Source organism: Phocoena phocoena, chromosome 14 (assembly GCF_963924675.1).
Source record: "Phocoena phocoena chromosome 14, mPhoPho1.1, whole genome shotgun sequence".
Taxonomy (NCBI): Eukaryota; Metazoa; Chordata; class Mammalia; order Artiodactyla; family Phocoenidae; genus Phocoena; species Phocoena phocoena.
The window spans coordinates 24647830-24663952 of record NC_089232.1 but is presented as its reverse complement, the minus strand read 5'-3'; the positions used below and the strand labels follow the sequence as shown (position 1 = coordinate 24663952).

The following is a 16123-nucleotide window of genomic DNA, read 5'->3' as shown; positions in this document are numbered from 1 at the left end:
AGTAATATTCCATTGTATATATGTGCCACATCTTCTTTATACATTCAGTGTTGTGCATATGTGAGAGTTTTCCTTAGGAGTAGATAAGATGTGGAATTACTGAGTCAAAGAGTATGTATACTTTAAGTTCCAAGATACTGCCAAATTTCCTGTTACCTCAGTACTGAAATCTTAAACCCTGTTAACAATGTGTGGAGGGCTTCTCTGGTGGCGCAGTAGTTGAGAGTCCGCCTGCCAATGCAGGAGATGGGGGTTCGTGCCCCGGTCCGGGAGGATCCCACATGCGGTGGAGCCATGGCCGCTGAGCATGCGCATCCGGAGCTTGTGCTCCGCAAAGGGAGAGGCCACAGCAATGAGCAATGAGAGGCCGGCGTACCGCAAAACAAAAACAAAAACAATGTGTGGAGTAATACTTGTCTCCACTTATATTCTCTCTCTGAAGAAATAATCTTAACTGTTGCTCTAATTTTAATTCCCCTGATTACAAACTAGATGGAAATTGTTTTCATATTTCATGGTCATTTATATTATTTTCTTCTGTGAATGCTTATTAATATATTCTCTACAGTTCAATAATGAAGTAGGTGTGTTATTTTATATGTATGATTTCTTTGTATATTCTGGATATTAGTCCTTGGTTATAACTACTCAGTCTTTACTTTTGTTTATGGTTACTTCTGTTATTCGTATCAGTATTGATATAAAGGCATACCTCATAGATACTACAAATTTGGCTCCAGACCATCACAGTATAGTGAATATTGCAATAAAGTGAGTCACACGAATATTTTGGTTTCCCAGTGCATATAAAAGTTATGTTTACAGTATATTGTAGTCTATTAAGTGTGCAATAGCATTATGTCTAAGAAAACAATGTACATGCCTTAATTAAAAAATACTTTGTAGACAAAAAATGCTAACCATCATCTGATCCTTCCGCAAGTCATAATTCTTTTGCTGGTGGAAGGTTTGAAATATTGCGAGAATTACCAAAATGTGACACGGAGACACAAAGTGCGCAAATGATGTTAGAAAAATGGAATTGATAGACTTGCTCAGTGCAGGGTTGCTACAAACCTTCAATCTGTAAAAACTGGAGTATCTGTGAAGCACAATGAAGCAAAGCACAATAAAATGACGTACATCTGTGATTGGGTTTCTCAATCTCTCTCATAGTTTTTCATTTTTGTTTTATGTGAATTTTACATGCCTGTTTTTTTTTCTTTTAATTTTGTGACTGAAAGTTTGTGATCTTTGCAACTTCACCCCTTTCTCCCACCCACCCACCCAGCTATAGCAAGATAGAGGGGGACAGCGAAGATAGTGCCCACCAGTCTCCAAACCAGCATCCTGGTAGAGTGTTCTAGTAGACTCTTAGTTTGGGTGGGATAGGCTGCTTCTGCCCTGGGCCTTGGAGCAGGTGAGTTCTTGAAGACCCGTTTCTCAGATCGCTACAGTCTTGTGGAAGCAAGTCCTACTGTTTTTCAAAGCTAGATGTTTTGGGGGCAGGTGCAGGTCTTATCTCTGGTGCACTCTGTAGGTGCAGGTCTTAAAATTTGGGGCGCCCAATATAGAGTTCAAATCCTTCCCTCTTCAGAGCGAAGCTCCAGGTTTTGAATTCCCTCTTGATTGTGAGTTATAAACTGGGGATGAGGTTTATAATGAGATTGTATCCCCGCCTCTCCTACGCACTTCAATGTGGTTTTCTTCTGATTTACCAGTGTGTAGTTGTTGCTTAACCAGCCTTTAGGTTTTTTCCAGAGGAAATTGTTCCATATGTAGCTATAGCCTCAGTGTGTATGTGGGAAGAGGTGAATTCAGGATCTTCTTATATCACCATCAAACTGGAATCTTCAAATATACATTCCTTTAATATTTCTTCTATGACTTTATAATTTTTATATCAATTCCTTTAACCATCAGGAACATACTTCTATAATTGGTTAAGGATCTAAACTTTTCTCTGTATGTATGGAGACAAATTTTTGAATAATTTACTTTTCTGAATGATTTGAATAGCCACCCTTTTTATACACTAAATTTCAATATATACAAAATTTCAAGGTCAAAAGAGATATCTTGGCTAGAGATTCAAGTTTGGTAGAAATTGGCATTTATATGACATTCGGATCTTGCAAGTGTAAACAATCCTGAGGTTAATGTGTAGAGTAAGAAGAGGAAAATTTGAAAGAGAAGACAATTAAAGAAGGATGAGGTATGGAGTAGAGATTCAGTGCCTGCTGGATCTACACCCCACGGGGAACCACATTCCTACCCTAGGAGCCCCATCAGGGACACAGTTTCCTGCCTTCAGATTAGGCTCAGGTCAGCCCTGATGGTTCCTGTGACTCTACTTTGCCCCTTGATATCCCTGTGTCTCTGATCAGCATTAACTCCTTTCTAGCACCACTTGTGGGAGGAGAGGTTGGTTCTTACAACTAGGGGGCACTACTGACATTTCATGCATGCAATCATTGGATGCTGAAACCATCTTGCACAAATGCACAACTGTCTTTCTCAAAATGCCAATAGCATCTCCTTTGAGAATCCCTGGAAGAGAGATTAATAAGGAAGATATTGCAAATCTACTGGAGAAATGATGAAGAGCTGAGCCAGAGAAGTGGCAAATAATTCAGGGGAAAGAATAGGTATAAGGAATATTTATGTAGTAAAATCAACAAGAGTTGGTCTTAGATGGATGATCCAGGATAAGCAAGATGGAGGAGTCAATCAAGATTCTCAAGGTTGTACTTTGGGCAGTGGGGTGGCTGAGTATTTCATCCATCAAGACAGAAATGCAGGAGCAGGAGCAGATCTGGATAGGTAGGAAATGATTAAGTCAATTAGGAACACATTGAATTTGAGATCCCTGTGGGAGATTGTATGGGAATACCCAGCAAGCCAGGAAACAGGTACAGATAAAAATCCAATACAAGAGACTGGGAGGGAACAGCCAGGTTTGGAAACCACTCATGGAGTATATCCATATGGATTAGTAGCCTCTGTGGGAAACATCCCACTAATCCATACAGACCACTGTGTTACATGCTTCTCCAGCCAAGGCTGCCAGTGGCCTTGAGGATCCAGCACACTGATAGTCTGGATGCTCTGCTATTCCAAGCCTTTTCTGTGACTTGCTCAGGTTTTACAGCATACTGGGGAAGAGGCTAGGGCTTAGAAGTGGACAGGCTCTGTGAGGAAACTCTCACCATGTTCAAATATGGAGGACAGTAGCACCATCTCTGGGACACCTGAAGGATTGTCTTTGAGAATTTGGGAAATGGGGGCCCCTCAGTTACCCCCCTGAGAGAGTAATCCCAATCCCAAACCATGAGGTCGAGAATGTGTGAGAGGTTTTAGGTGTACCTAACAGGAGTATTTGTGTCCCAGTTTCAAAAATTTTATCACCTGAAATTTAAGTGTGATTCCCGTGGCCATCCATAAACCTTTCTCAAAGTTTAGGAGGTAGATTTTCCTTGTTATTTTTTTTTTCACATTTCCTAGATGAAGTATTATTGGGAGAGAGTTTTCCATGGGTCTCTTGAGCTCCTACGTGTCTTAGTGGGTATGCTATCCAGACCATTTCTCAAGATTGAGTTTACAATGAGCAACCTTGAGGGATAAATGTCCATGTCTCACCAGGACAAAGCACAGGCTTGTTTACTGCTTGCTATAAAAGCAAAGGATTTACTAAGTTCAGTGTTCCTCAGCTGTGAAGCAAACCCATTGCATCTGTGCCCATGGTGTCAACATGTGGGGTTTGGGGGCAAAGGAAATGTTTGCAAACATGCTGATGCTTTGTCTCAGGAGTCTCATGTCTTCTACCAATGTTTATGAGACAAAAACAACTTATTCACTTGTAAGCAGGGGGAAATCAAATCCCAGTTCCTTCAAGTATGTGTTACTTCTGTGATAACAAACCAATCAACATTAGTATACAGTTAGAAATAATTCACCTCTAGCAAATTGTTATTTTCCTTCCATGATTCTCTAGGTAATGTTGATTAAAATGCATTGATATGTGTCTATAAACAAATACCTAAAAAGAAAGTAGAAGTCTAAGTCATTACATTTTATGAATATTTTCTTTCAGATAAAACATACTTCTCAAGCTAGTATTCCTCAAATCTTAGTGAAATTCAGTTTTCTAGTAAAAAATAATTCTGGGTAGTCTAGGGCTGATCCCTGCAGCCATCTCTTTCCATAGTTGGTATGCTACAGTGATTTCCCCATTTATCTTCCCATATGCCTAACAGTAGGCATGGGATTCTGCCCACCCATCATGTATTCCTCCAACTCCCACCCTCCCGTTCTTCTGTAGCAGCTCAATCTGCTAATCTCTCTAGGACCAGTGGCCCTAGCCCATCTCTCCATCTTTATCTTCTGAGGTAAAATGCAAGTGAATAAGGCAAGCCTGATCTCTGAACATGGCTACCAGTCATAATTATCTTTGTCTCTCCTCCCTTTTTACTTCTCTTAAAAGTTTGAAGTATCCTTTTTGGGTGGGCAGAGAGAGCCTAAAATTAGCTAATCTGAAACTTTGGTTGTGTAATTCCTTGCTATTATAAGTTAAATTCTGTTCTAATCAAGGAAGCTGGAGTTAAAAGAAGACTTTTTCCCTCCTCACAGTACTTTGAATTCTGTCCTCAGAACATGGCTCGCTTTCTTTGAGAATTTGATTTTTTATCTGTCAACTGAAAACTGTGGATGGCTTTAAACTGGGAAAAAACAAGGACTAGGTATGCATTTCTGAGCCATCTTTTTGGTTTTTATGTGGAGAACAACTGAAGGGAACTGGAGGCAGGAAGACCAATGAGAAGACAGTTGCAGTGGTTTGCAGTGATCCTGAGGAGAAAGGATGGTAACCTGGATTAGCAATATGGATGGGAGGATGAGAAAGTTTAAGATATTTGAGATAGTTGATGGTGCCAGGTGTAGTTTTAGGAGCTTTTCCTAGGGAGAGACATAAAGGAATCAGAAATGACAATGAGATTTTTGGCTTTAAGCAACAGATTGGATTTTGAAGCCATTCCTTGAGATAGCTAATACTGGGGAGGAAGTTTGGAGGTGAACATAGTGTATTCAATATGGACACATTGAGCTTGAGGTACTTTGGGACATTAATTCAACTGGAACGACCAATAAGTAACTAAGTAATCATCTCACTCTTCTGATGCTCCAAGGACAAAGAACAAGATAAAGTCAAAGGGCCAATATTGCTGGAACAAAGAGTTACAGGACTTTTATCACTATGTCACATTGCAACCATTACAATGTCCCAAAGCCCTCCCAAGCAGCATGCCCTGTCCCTTTCCCATCCCAAATAAGGAAAGGTATTTGTCCCATTCTTCTCACGCTCTGCACATTGTAAGTATACATACCCTGCCCAATCAGCAGATGATTCCCAGGTTCTCTTGTTCCCTGGCTATAAAAACAGACCAGAAACCCTTGCTTAGGGTCAACTCCCCCTGGCTATCAGGAAGTTGGCCCGCTGTTCTGGCAGTTACCCTTCCCTCTAATAAATCCTATCTTCTTTTCATTCTTCCTTGTGTCTAGAAATTCTTTTCCCACCTGCATTCGGACCACGACAACTCTGAGTGTGAAATCCTTCCAGTGGCACACCATTGCTGAGAGTACAAATTTCAAATTTCTTAACAAGACTTACAATTTACCTTTTTAGTTTTGCCACCTATTGGAAGCAGATAGGGTAGGGGGTCCCCAGAGAAAAAGAACCAGTTACAGCTTTTTGACATAAGAGAAGACATTTTGGGTTTAAGCCATTTTGTGATCTTGAAACTGAGCAGGACCCTGTGGGGCCCCCCTGGATACAAAAACCTTTCTGTGTCCCTTGTTTCTTGTTTTTAGGAAATAGGCTTCATTCAGCTTCCTTGACCTTCCGTGAGTTCCAAAGGGCAGATTCAAACCATTACTAATCAGGGAAGGGAGGGAATGCAGAAAGGAGGAGCAGTCAAGAAACAAAAATGCAGCCTTGGGGCAGGGTCCTGGTTCCTCCTCAAGTAGTATACATAACAATATCTTTGAGTTCTTCTGCAGAACTGGGGCCCCCAACCAAGTGGAGGATTGTAACTTCAGGCTGAGTGCAACATTCCTGGAGCATCACCCTGTTACCTCACCACCAGCCAATCAGAAGAAAGTCACACACCCTGCAGCCCTCACCCCAAATTTTGCCTTCCTTTTCTGGGCCCAGTGATGACAATCCTGTTTGGCCCCTGTGTGTTTCAACTGCTTACAAGGTTTATCTCCTACAGGGTCCAACAGTTTCAGGAGAAATTGTTGTTACTACAAGGGTGGAAGCCGGTTTCAGACATGGGATAACTTGATTTAGATCAGGTAGAGAGAGACTTCTACTCTACTAGGCAGGACTACACCCACTCTCAGCAGGAAGTAGTTACAGAAGAAAGAAACCACTACCCCAATTCCCAAGAAGTATCTTGAGTATGAAGTCTCTCAGTGGGGAGTTGTTAGGGGAACCACTGACCAAAACTACCCACCCTGGCCAGGCACAATAGTAACCACTTGCATACGTTATCTTACAACAGGAGGTCCTGGTAAGGAATGTGGAACTAACAAGCTACCACCAACTGGAAGGATTTGAGAAAGGTCAATAGGAGAGAGGAGACTCCAGTCCATATGTCCTGCCAACCTCCCAGAATCCTTCTCACTGAATCCATCTTGGCTGAATGATGCATGTGCCACCAAGAAAGACCCTGAGTTACACTGATTGGCCAGAGACAACCCAGAATTTAACCCCATTACCACAAAACCTGAGACTGCAAGACATGTGGCAAAGCACTCTCCTGGGTTCCCTTACTCTGCTGCTCTCTGCCCAGGTGCCCCTTCTCAATAAAGTTTCTTGCTTTGTCAGCACCTGTCTCCTGCACAATTCATTTCTGAGTGTTAGACAAGACCCCTGGAAGGGGTCCCCCTTCCACAACAGAAGAATGCTCACAATGGAAGGGAGTGTTAGGGAGTGTTACAAAGGAGGAAAAATACCAGGTGCACAATATAACACGAACTAATAAGTAATCATTTGTAAAAGCAATTAACTAGGAAAAGAAATCACTTGTGGGAGGCAAGTGAAAGAAAGTGAGTAGAGCATAAAATAATGGAGACTAAAACTGCTTTAGCTAGCTTTCAGCTGCAACATACTATGCTGGATTCTCCTTTTCAAGCCCCTTCATGAATATGCATATATGGACCAACCCCTTCATGAATATGCATGTACCCTTAGCTTAAGATTTCTTCAAATTTGCTGTGCAGGGAGACACTGCTTTGGGAAAGATCCCAGGTGTTCCCCTCACTTGCTGTAAGTAATACATCCTTCCTTCTGATATTGGCTTGGTTGTGTCTCTTGTCTCAACACCCAACAAAAGGTGAACCCAGTTTTCAGGGTAATATAATCCCTACCTACAGTTGCTCAGCCCAAACTCAAGTTTAGCTCCTCAAGGGAGTAATGCTCTCTGTAGTCTCAGGGACTTTGCCACCCCTTCTGTCAGGAACCATTTTCTTTTCCTTTTTTTGCATTCAACAAAGAGTGAGGACCAGCTAGATGCTGAGAGAAAATGGTGAGCAAAAGACAAACTCTATGCTTACAGTATAATGGCGGAGTTAGACGCTAATCCAATAATTACACAAGTAATTAAAAATTAAACTAAAAATTAAAATTGCAAATAACATCAGAGCTGCTAATGGCAGAATGAGAGCCTATAATGAGAATTTTGACATACTCAAGTCTTGCCTGAGAAATTGAAGGTAGAGTTGATTCAAAGAGGGAGGAAATCTTTCTAGGCTGAGAGAACACTCCCGTAGAGTGATATAACTTGGCACATGAGGAGAACTAGAGAAATACAGTGCACTTTTCCTAAGATATCCGGGCCCTCGTGGGGAGTGGGGGTGAGGTGGGTGGAGAAAGACTTGGCTATTTTGTCCCTTAGCAGGCGCCATCTGGCTCAGGTGACCGCGACCTTGTCGCACTGATTACTGGGAGTTGTAGTCTCGACTGAGGGAGCAAGCATGGCGGCCTCTATTGCCAGGGGCTGCCGGGCTGCAATGGCCGTGGGCTGGACCTTTCGATGCGCCTGGGCTCTGCGCCCTGCGCCGGCCTCTGTCGCCTGCCGTAAGTGCAGCGGGGCTTGCTAGCCGGGGACAGAAGGAGCTTAGGGTCAGGCTAGGGGGAGGCGATTCTGGAAGTCAGGGGCGACATGGGAGGAGGCCTCTCGTGGGACCACGCATTGGGGGCGATTGCAAGGTTTCGCGGGAGCTCTGGGCTGGCGCGAGCAGTCTTGACCTCTGTGGTGCGCTTCCGCAGAGGCCCTCGCGGGGCCGAGTCGGCGGCAGATCACTGGACCTTCTGAGCCCGGCGCGTTCCAGCCACCGCCGAAACCGATTATCGTGGCCAAGCGCGGTCCCCAGCGCCGGGAAAGCAGGTGAGAGCCCCGACCTGGACGCGATTCGTGCCTTTTGGGTCTGTGCGCTCTAGAACCTGTAGTTGCTTCCGAGGTCTGAAACGGGTCTTATCCTGGGGTCTGGAACTCCCAGATAAGAGCTTGTGTGCAGGATTCATGAATGCGTGAAGCGCACCCAACTCAGGTTTGACTTCTTCGCTTATCCCAAGCCGGCATTGAACTTTCTCTGCAGGCATATTAGATCAGAATTTCAAGTAGGGATTCCCCAGATTTGAAGCTCTTTGGCCCGTATCGAGAATTTTTCTGTGAAATACATTGTATTTTACCTGTTGAAGTTAAGGAACGGATCTTTTCTCCCTAGGTGAAATGGATTGGCTCACCCTGTTTTAGTTTCCTAACTGTGTTTTAGTGTCCCTGTAAAAGCGATACGATGGTAAAAATTTCTACCAATTTGTTTCTTAAATTTGCTCTTCAAAACAGTGTGCTTAAAAAGCCTAGTTCACTTAAGCAGGCAGTGGTAACTTTGTAGGTACGTGTAAATTTAGATCTAGGATTTGCAGAAACTGTTTCTGTAGAATTGTATAACAACCTTATTAAAAAGCGAATTTTAGGGGGGAAAATTGGTGTGATTTAGGCTTTATGAAAGGGCTTTATATTGTCGATTCGATTATCTCTGCATATGTATTTGTGTTTAATATTTAAAATATCCTGTGGTTCTAAGTTGAAATAAACTTGAATTTATGGAACCTAGAGATTCAGAAAAGATTTCTCAGTACAACCTTTTTTTTTAAGGTGGAAAAGGAATATTTCTCTTAAATGGCAACACAATATAATTCAGTTAAATGGGAGTAACTACTTTGGGAAACAATTTGACAAAATTTAGTAAGTTTGAGGTTGTCTGTACCTTCCCACCCAGACAGTATACAACTTAAGGAAAGTAATATGTACAAGGAGACATGTACAAAAATGAACACAAAAGTAATGTTTGTAATAAAAGTTTAGAAGCAGCCTGGATATCCTTCAGTAGGTGAATGAGCAAATACATTCTCATAATGGACTATTATACAGCAGTGAAACATGAATGAACTAGAGTTAACATGGATGAACTTCAACTATGATGCGTGAAAAAAGCAACCTGCAGAAGAATTGACAAGTATGGTAGCATTTTTGTATTGCCCAGACATACATACATATGTAAAGTATAAAAAAATATACAGGGGAAATTCTCTACTTTCACAGAGCAATCAAACCTAGTTTTCCCAATAGCCGTTCAAGCTGACATGATGTGTCTCCTGATGTGATGGAATAAGAAGATCACATCATCACCTCTGTAATATTTTTACCAAAAATGTATATCCTTGGTCTAGGTATGTGGAAACAGTAAACAAATTCAGATCCAGGGATGGTTTATAAGATGATCAGCTTTGACTCTTCAAAAAAGTCAATGTTACAAAAATGCAAATATGAGGAAGAGTACTAGTTTAAGAGACTAACAACCAGATATAATATGTGAAGCTTGATTGTAGCTTGGATTGAGCAACAAACAGCTATAAAAGACCTTTTCCAGGACCAATTAGGTACATTTAAATATGAACTGTATTAGATTATACTACTGAATTAATGCTGAAGTTCTTAGGTGTCATAAACGTATTGTGATAAATGTAAGAGAAAGTCCTTATTCTTAGCAGAAGCCTTCTAAAGTTTGAGGGATGAAATGGCTTGCTGTTTGACATTTTCAGATGGTTCTGGAAAAAAATTATATGTACATGTAAAGCAAATACGGCAAAATGTTGGCAGTAGGTGAAATTAGGTGAAGTATATATGCGTGTTCATTGTATTACTATTTCATCTTTTTGGTAGATTTGAAACATTTTAAAGTAGGAAATTGAGGAAAAGGAAGAAATTCATAGGAATAATCATCACACAAAATTTAGTTAATTACCCCACAGTAATTAACTATGGGGGTAGGGAGGGGTGCACAGGGGCTTCAACTACATTGTTAATTTATTCCTTGAGATGGGTGACAGGGACATATATTTTCATTGTAATGTCATTTATACTTTTCTACAGATTAGATATTTCATAATGACTTTAAAATCAGTTGGCTAATAGAGAGATTATTTTTAAAGCTAGTTTACAATTGATGATTTATATGTTTATATCTTTTCCAACATAATTTACTATAACATGTACAACTCAGCGTGAGGCCTGTGGGTCACAGGCTTTGGAATCTGACAGACATGATAAGTTTATAGCTAATGTAGTAATAAGTCTGTTAATCTTGGCTTGATAAGTTTATAGCTGATGTAGTAGTAGGTCTGTTGTTTACTGTCTCCAAGCTTCATTTTCTTCATCTGTAATAAGGAGATGATGACACCAAACTCACCTTGTTGTTGTAGGGATTAAGTTATGCTATAGATGTTTAATAAAGCTTTTAACACAATGCCGGGTGAGTACTCAGAAATTGTTAGCTATTTTCATGAGAATTGACAACAATTTTAGAAATAAGATGGACTTTTCTTATTTAGAGAAGGAAGAATAAAACATGTCAGCATCCTAATCTTTCACTTTTTTTGGTAAAGCAATGGTTTCTTTTTTAGTGGTCTTTTAAGTTTGCTTTTAATTTATTTTACTCTGTATTTTTCACAGGTTCTTGAGTCCTGAATTCATTCCTCCAAGGGGAAGAACAAATCCTCTGAAATTTCAAATAGAAAGAAAAGATATGTTAGAAAGGAGAAAAATACTCCACATTCCAGAGTTCTATGTTGGTCAGTAAGAGCTGGATGCTTTTATTATTAGTGGTTGGAGGGTTAGTTTTCTCGACAAAGAGAAAATTGTTTTTCACCTATCTGTGTTTTGCCCATATGAGGTACTTATTCCTAATATTATATTAAAATATTTAGGAAGTTTGAAGTTACCTGGAAATGCTGTTGTTTGATTCTGCGTCTCATGTAAAAGTTCACTTTTCTTTTGAATTTGGAGGAAGCATTCTTCGTGTTACTACTGCTGACCCATATGCCAATGGAAAAACCAGCCAGTTTCTGGGAATTTGCATCCAGAGATCAGGAACAGGACTTGGAGCTACTTTTATCCTTAGGAATACTATTGAAGGACAAGGTAGGTTTCATTTCATTATTTTGATTTTCTGGAAAATGTTATCTTAGGAGTCTTTTTTATTTTCTGCATCCTGGGTGAAGACATCTGGAACTTGAAAGTGAAAGGGAGCTCAGAGGGATGACATGGAGCCTGTGGCCTATGAATGGTATGAGAATTGAGGTTGCTGAGTAAATATAGTTGGTGCTTTGCTTTCTCCTGAAGGCTTCTTTTGTTACAGGGACAACAACCATTAGAAGTAGACTTTCCAAATCATGGCAACATCAAAGGAGGAGACAAGTGACTATAAAGCAGTATGGGGGCATTCATTTTAGGAGCAAATAACCCTTGAAAACATTAAGATAAGCATAATGATGTCCTTGCAAGTTAACTTTCTCCTAAAATGAATGGCCCCCATTTTGCTTTATATTACAACAGTCACCACAATTATTAGTTTTATAAGAATTGGAGGAATTTTTTAAAACGCAAAATTACATTTGCTATGTCAATAAGATAGGGGAACAAGTGGTAAAATTCTAGAAAAATTATGAATCAAAATGGCAGGAACATGGATGGCCTTGGAGGGTATTATGCTAAGTGAAATAAGTCAGATGGAGAAAGACCAGTACTGTATGTTATCACTTCTATGTGGAACCTAAGAATACAACAAACTAGTGAATATAACAAAAAAGAAGCAGACTCACAGGTATAGAGAACAAACCAGTGGTTGCCAGTGGGGAGTGGGAAGAGAAGAGTGGTGATATAGGGATAGGGGATTAAGAGGTACAAACTGTTATGTATAAAATAAGCTACAAGGATATATTGTACAGCATGGGGAATATAGCCAATATTTTATAGTAACTATAAATGGAGTATAACTTTTAAAAATTGTGAATCACTATATTATATACTTGTAACATAAAATATTGTATAGCAACTATACTTCAATAAAATAAATAAACATGAATAAAACTACAAAAAACTTTTTTTAAGAAATAAAGACAAAAAAATTGGCAGGAACAGTACATTTTTCGTACTTAAAGTTGTGTGCTTCATGGTCCCCAACAGTGAAGTAGTATATTGAAAGAAATTGAACATGTGAGAATCGTTGCTGTCTTCCTTATCCTATAAGGACCTGTGGTGCTGTGCATGTAGGAACTCAGCAGAACTTGATTACAGAAACTTGGGCCAACAATCAGGTTGTGTACTTGGAGAAATCTTGTAATAGAAAGGCAGGAGCAAAGGTGTGATAGACCTGAGATGATTTTTTTTCTTTAAAATTGAGATAATAGTTTCTACCTCCCAGGGTTATGGTCAGTTTATTGTGATGTTCTATATGAAGTGCTGGACACAGAATACTCAAAAGTATTAGTTCTCTCTTGCTATTTTCTACCATTAACATTTTGACTGTTTGTGACCTGCCTGTACCTTCCCCATTGATACTTCCTACTTTGATGATTCTTTCTAGTCCATTGGCTTTAAATACCATCCATGTGGTATTAACTTCCCAGATTTATGTGTCAAGGACTGACCCTTTCCTTGTTCCAAATTTGCACATACAACTACCTATTTGACATCTCCATTTGGGCATCTTATAAGCATAAAACAAGTTCAAAACAGAACTCTTTGTTTCCTTCACAATGTGTTCTTTTAACAGTTTTTTCTATTTCCATAAGTTGTACCACTCCACACCCATTTATTTAAACCCAAAACTTAGGAGCTATTTTTAGTTATTCTCTTTCACACATCCAGTCAATCAGCAAGTTTTCATGGCTTAATTTCCAAAACTTTTATCCCAATTTTGCCCGTTTCTCCATCTCCATTGCTACCACTCTTGTCCATGCCACCATCATCTCCTGCCTGCAGCTGTGCAGTATCTCTGGCTTACTTTCTTGGCCCACCAAGTTACTATGCTCCAGCCAAATGGACCTTTTTCTAGTTTTTCCAACATGGCAGGTTTGTTAAGACCCCAGAGCCTCTGCATTTGCTGTTCTTTCTGACTGGAGCATTCTTGGCTCTTTATAGTATCAACTTAAATGTTATCTTTTCAGAGAGGCTTTCCCTGACTATACTATTTAAAGTTGCCCCTGGGAATTCCCTGGTGGTCCACTGGTTAGGACCCAGTGCTCTCACTGCCAGGGGCCCAAGTTCGATTCCTAGTCAGGGAACAAAGATCCCGCAAGCCATGCGGTGTGGCATGCATGCATACATACATACATACATAAATTTGCCCCCTCCCCAGTCACAGTGTCATCACCTTGTATTGTCTTCACTATATGAAAATACCTTGTTGGTTTATTTATCATTTGTCCTCCACTAGAATGTAGGCTTTATGAGAAGAGAAGGATTTTACCTATTTTGATTTTGCTATAGGCACAGCTCCTAAATCAGTGCCTATAACAGAATAGATTTACAGTGGATACTGGATTAAATCCTGATATTAAACACTTGATGTTAACGTTAATCATATGTTTTACTATTTATATTTCTCTTGGGATTATTCCAGGAAACCTCAGAATACACTCTTCCTTTTAAATGTTTGATGATACAGATGATATATATTAACCTTTTATGTCAGCATCTTGGAAACACTCAAAGCTGTTTCTCCTATGGAGGGCTCCAGAGTGTTAACAAACCTAGGCCATCTTAAGAGGACTTCTAAATCAAAGTTAGAATTTAAAAATGTACTTACTCTTTTTGCACCATTAATTCTGTTGCTCAAAATGTAGAAGATAAGAGTCAAAATGTAGAAGATAGAGTTTTATTTAAGTAATTGGGAAATAAACAAGAACATAGCGAAGTGAAGAATTGTTCAAACTTCCAACTAATTTAATACTATCAAAATCGAGGAGATAAATGGCTCAATATATTTATAGAAGACAGTTTTCTTTAGACTTGATCATTCTAATTCAGGTTTTCTCATGTTTTAATCTACATGGATTTGTTCATTTCTATTTCTTTGAATAATCTTCATTTTAAAGGTTACAAATTTATATCACATTTCCTACATGCAAAACCCTGAGCTAATTCCTTCATGAAATAGCTTTTTTATAGTATGAGGTGTATGCAGGAATCTGAATTTAGATTATAAGAATATGTTTTCTTCTCTTTTAGGTGTTGAGATTTGCTTTGAACTTTATAATCCTCGAATCCAGGAGATCCAGGTAGTCAAATTACAGAAACGGCTGGATGATAGCTTGCTATACTTGCGAGATGCCCTTCCGGAATACAGCACTTTTGATATGAATATGCAGCCAATAGCACAAGAACCTAGCCAAGAAGTTCCTGTTAATCAGGTATAAGTTGTACACTTGGAACTGGAAGTTCAAGTATAAACTAAGAATCATCTTAAAGAAAACTTTTAGAAGAATTTTTGCTTGCAACTGTCAGCCTAATTTGTTCCTTTCCTTATATCTTCCTTAGCTGAAAGTAAAAATGAAGCCCAAGCCGTGGTCCAAACGCTGGGAACGTCCAAAATTTAATATTAAGGGGATCAGATTTGACCTTTGTTTAACTGAAGAGCAAATGAAGGAAGCCCAGAAGTGGAGTCAGCCATGGCTTGAGTTTGATATGATGAGGGAATATGACACTTCAAAAATTGAAGCTGCAATATGGGATGAAATTGAAGCATCAAAAAATTCCTGATCTGAGAATGAGTTTGGTTACTTGCAGAGGATATACTGACTCTCAGGGGATTTATTTAGAAACCAATTTAATCTCATATATAAGGACATAGTCATTAAATCAACCAAACATTCGTTATTTTATGAATATTATTTTAAAAATTAGCACACCAGTTTATTACTTTAAAAAGAAAAATGTACATGCCAGGTGGTCTGATGTCCATTCTCTTAATGGAGGCAAAGCTACAATAGAGTCAAACTGTTACCAGAATGGTCTTCATTGAGCTTGGAATCTGAGCAAGGAAGTGGATAGGATGATTTTTTAAATTTGTGAAGTAAATTATAAATTCAAAAAGTGTATGATTTAAAGAGTAATAATAAAATGAGCATTCATATACCCACCATCAGGTTAAGAAGTGAAACATTTGTAATATCTAAGAAGGTCAAGAAATAGAGCATTTACTAGAATCTAAGAAGACTCTTGTGTGTTGTAATTGCATCCCTCCCCTCTTACAGATGTAGGCACTATCCTGACTTTGTGTTAATCATTCCTTTGTGTTTCTTTTATTTTGTTACATACACATACACTCTTAAACAATATATTTACTTCTGAAAAATCTGTTGGCAGGTATAAAAGGACAACATTGTCATTATTACATGAAAGCTTCAGGGAGAGCGTAACGAAGTCTTTGGGTCATAGTCTGGCTTCAGCTTCCATGAGAGTTTACAAAAGTCACTTTTGAGGAAGTTCATGGCTAAGGTCATGAGTGAGTCCTGCTAAATAGAAGGCTCACCAGAGGGTATCTGGAAGGGCCTATAGTGTGGACTGCCTAATTGATGGTCTGACAAAAATGTGGTCAGAGGGAGTAGACTTCTTTGTATTTACTGGTTCTCAGTCCATGAGGAATTAAATTCTAGCTCAAAGGAGTAGGTCAAGACAGTACTTCCATAGGGTGATGTGAGTGTCTTTGCTGATCCTTG

The 16123-nt window shown here is 39.5% G+C and overlaps 1 protein-coding gene across 1 annotated transcript; it reads left to right on the top strand.

Moving 5' to 3' along the window:
- The first annotated feature begins 8013 nt into the window (after positions 1-8013).
- On the top strand, positions 8014-15490 carry MRPL19 (mitochondrial ribosomal protein L19). The gene is made up of 6 exons (XM_065891356.1): positions 8014-8137; positions 8330-8447; positions 11076-11194; positions 11409-11543; positions 14634-14815; positions 14943-15490. The coding sequence occupies exons 1-6, from the start codon at positions 8035-8037 to the stop codon at positions 15162-15164; spliced, it is 879 nt and encodes a 292-aa protein (XP_065747428.1). The 5' UTR covers positions 8014-8034; the 3' UTR covers positions 15165-15490.
- Positions 15491-16123: the final 633 nt, after the last annotated feature.

Bases quoted from the DNA above. Each gene is read 5' to 3' on its own strand.
- MRPL19 (XM_065891356.1), top strand. From the start codon at position 8,035: ATGGCGGCCTCTATTGCCAGGGGCTGCCGGGCTGCAATGGCCGTGGGC. The intron at 8,448-11,075 runs GTGAGAGCCCCG...TATTTTTCACAG, and splicing joins CCCCAGCGCCGGGAAAGCAG to GTTCTTGAGTCCTGAATTCA. The intron at 11,195-11,408 runs GTCAGTAAGAGC...TTGAATTTGGAG, and splicing joins CATTCCAGAGTTCTATGTTG to GAAGCATTCTTCGTGTTACT.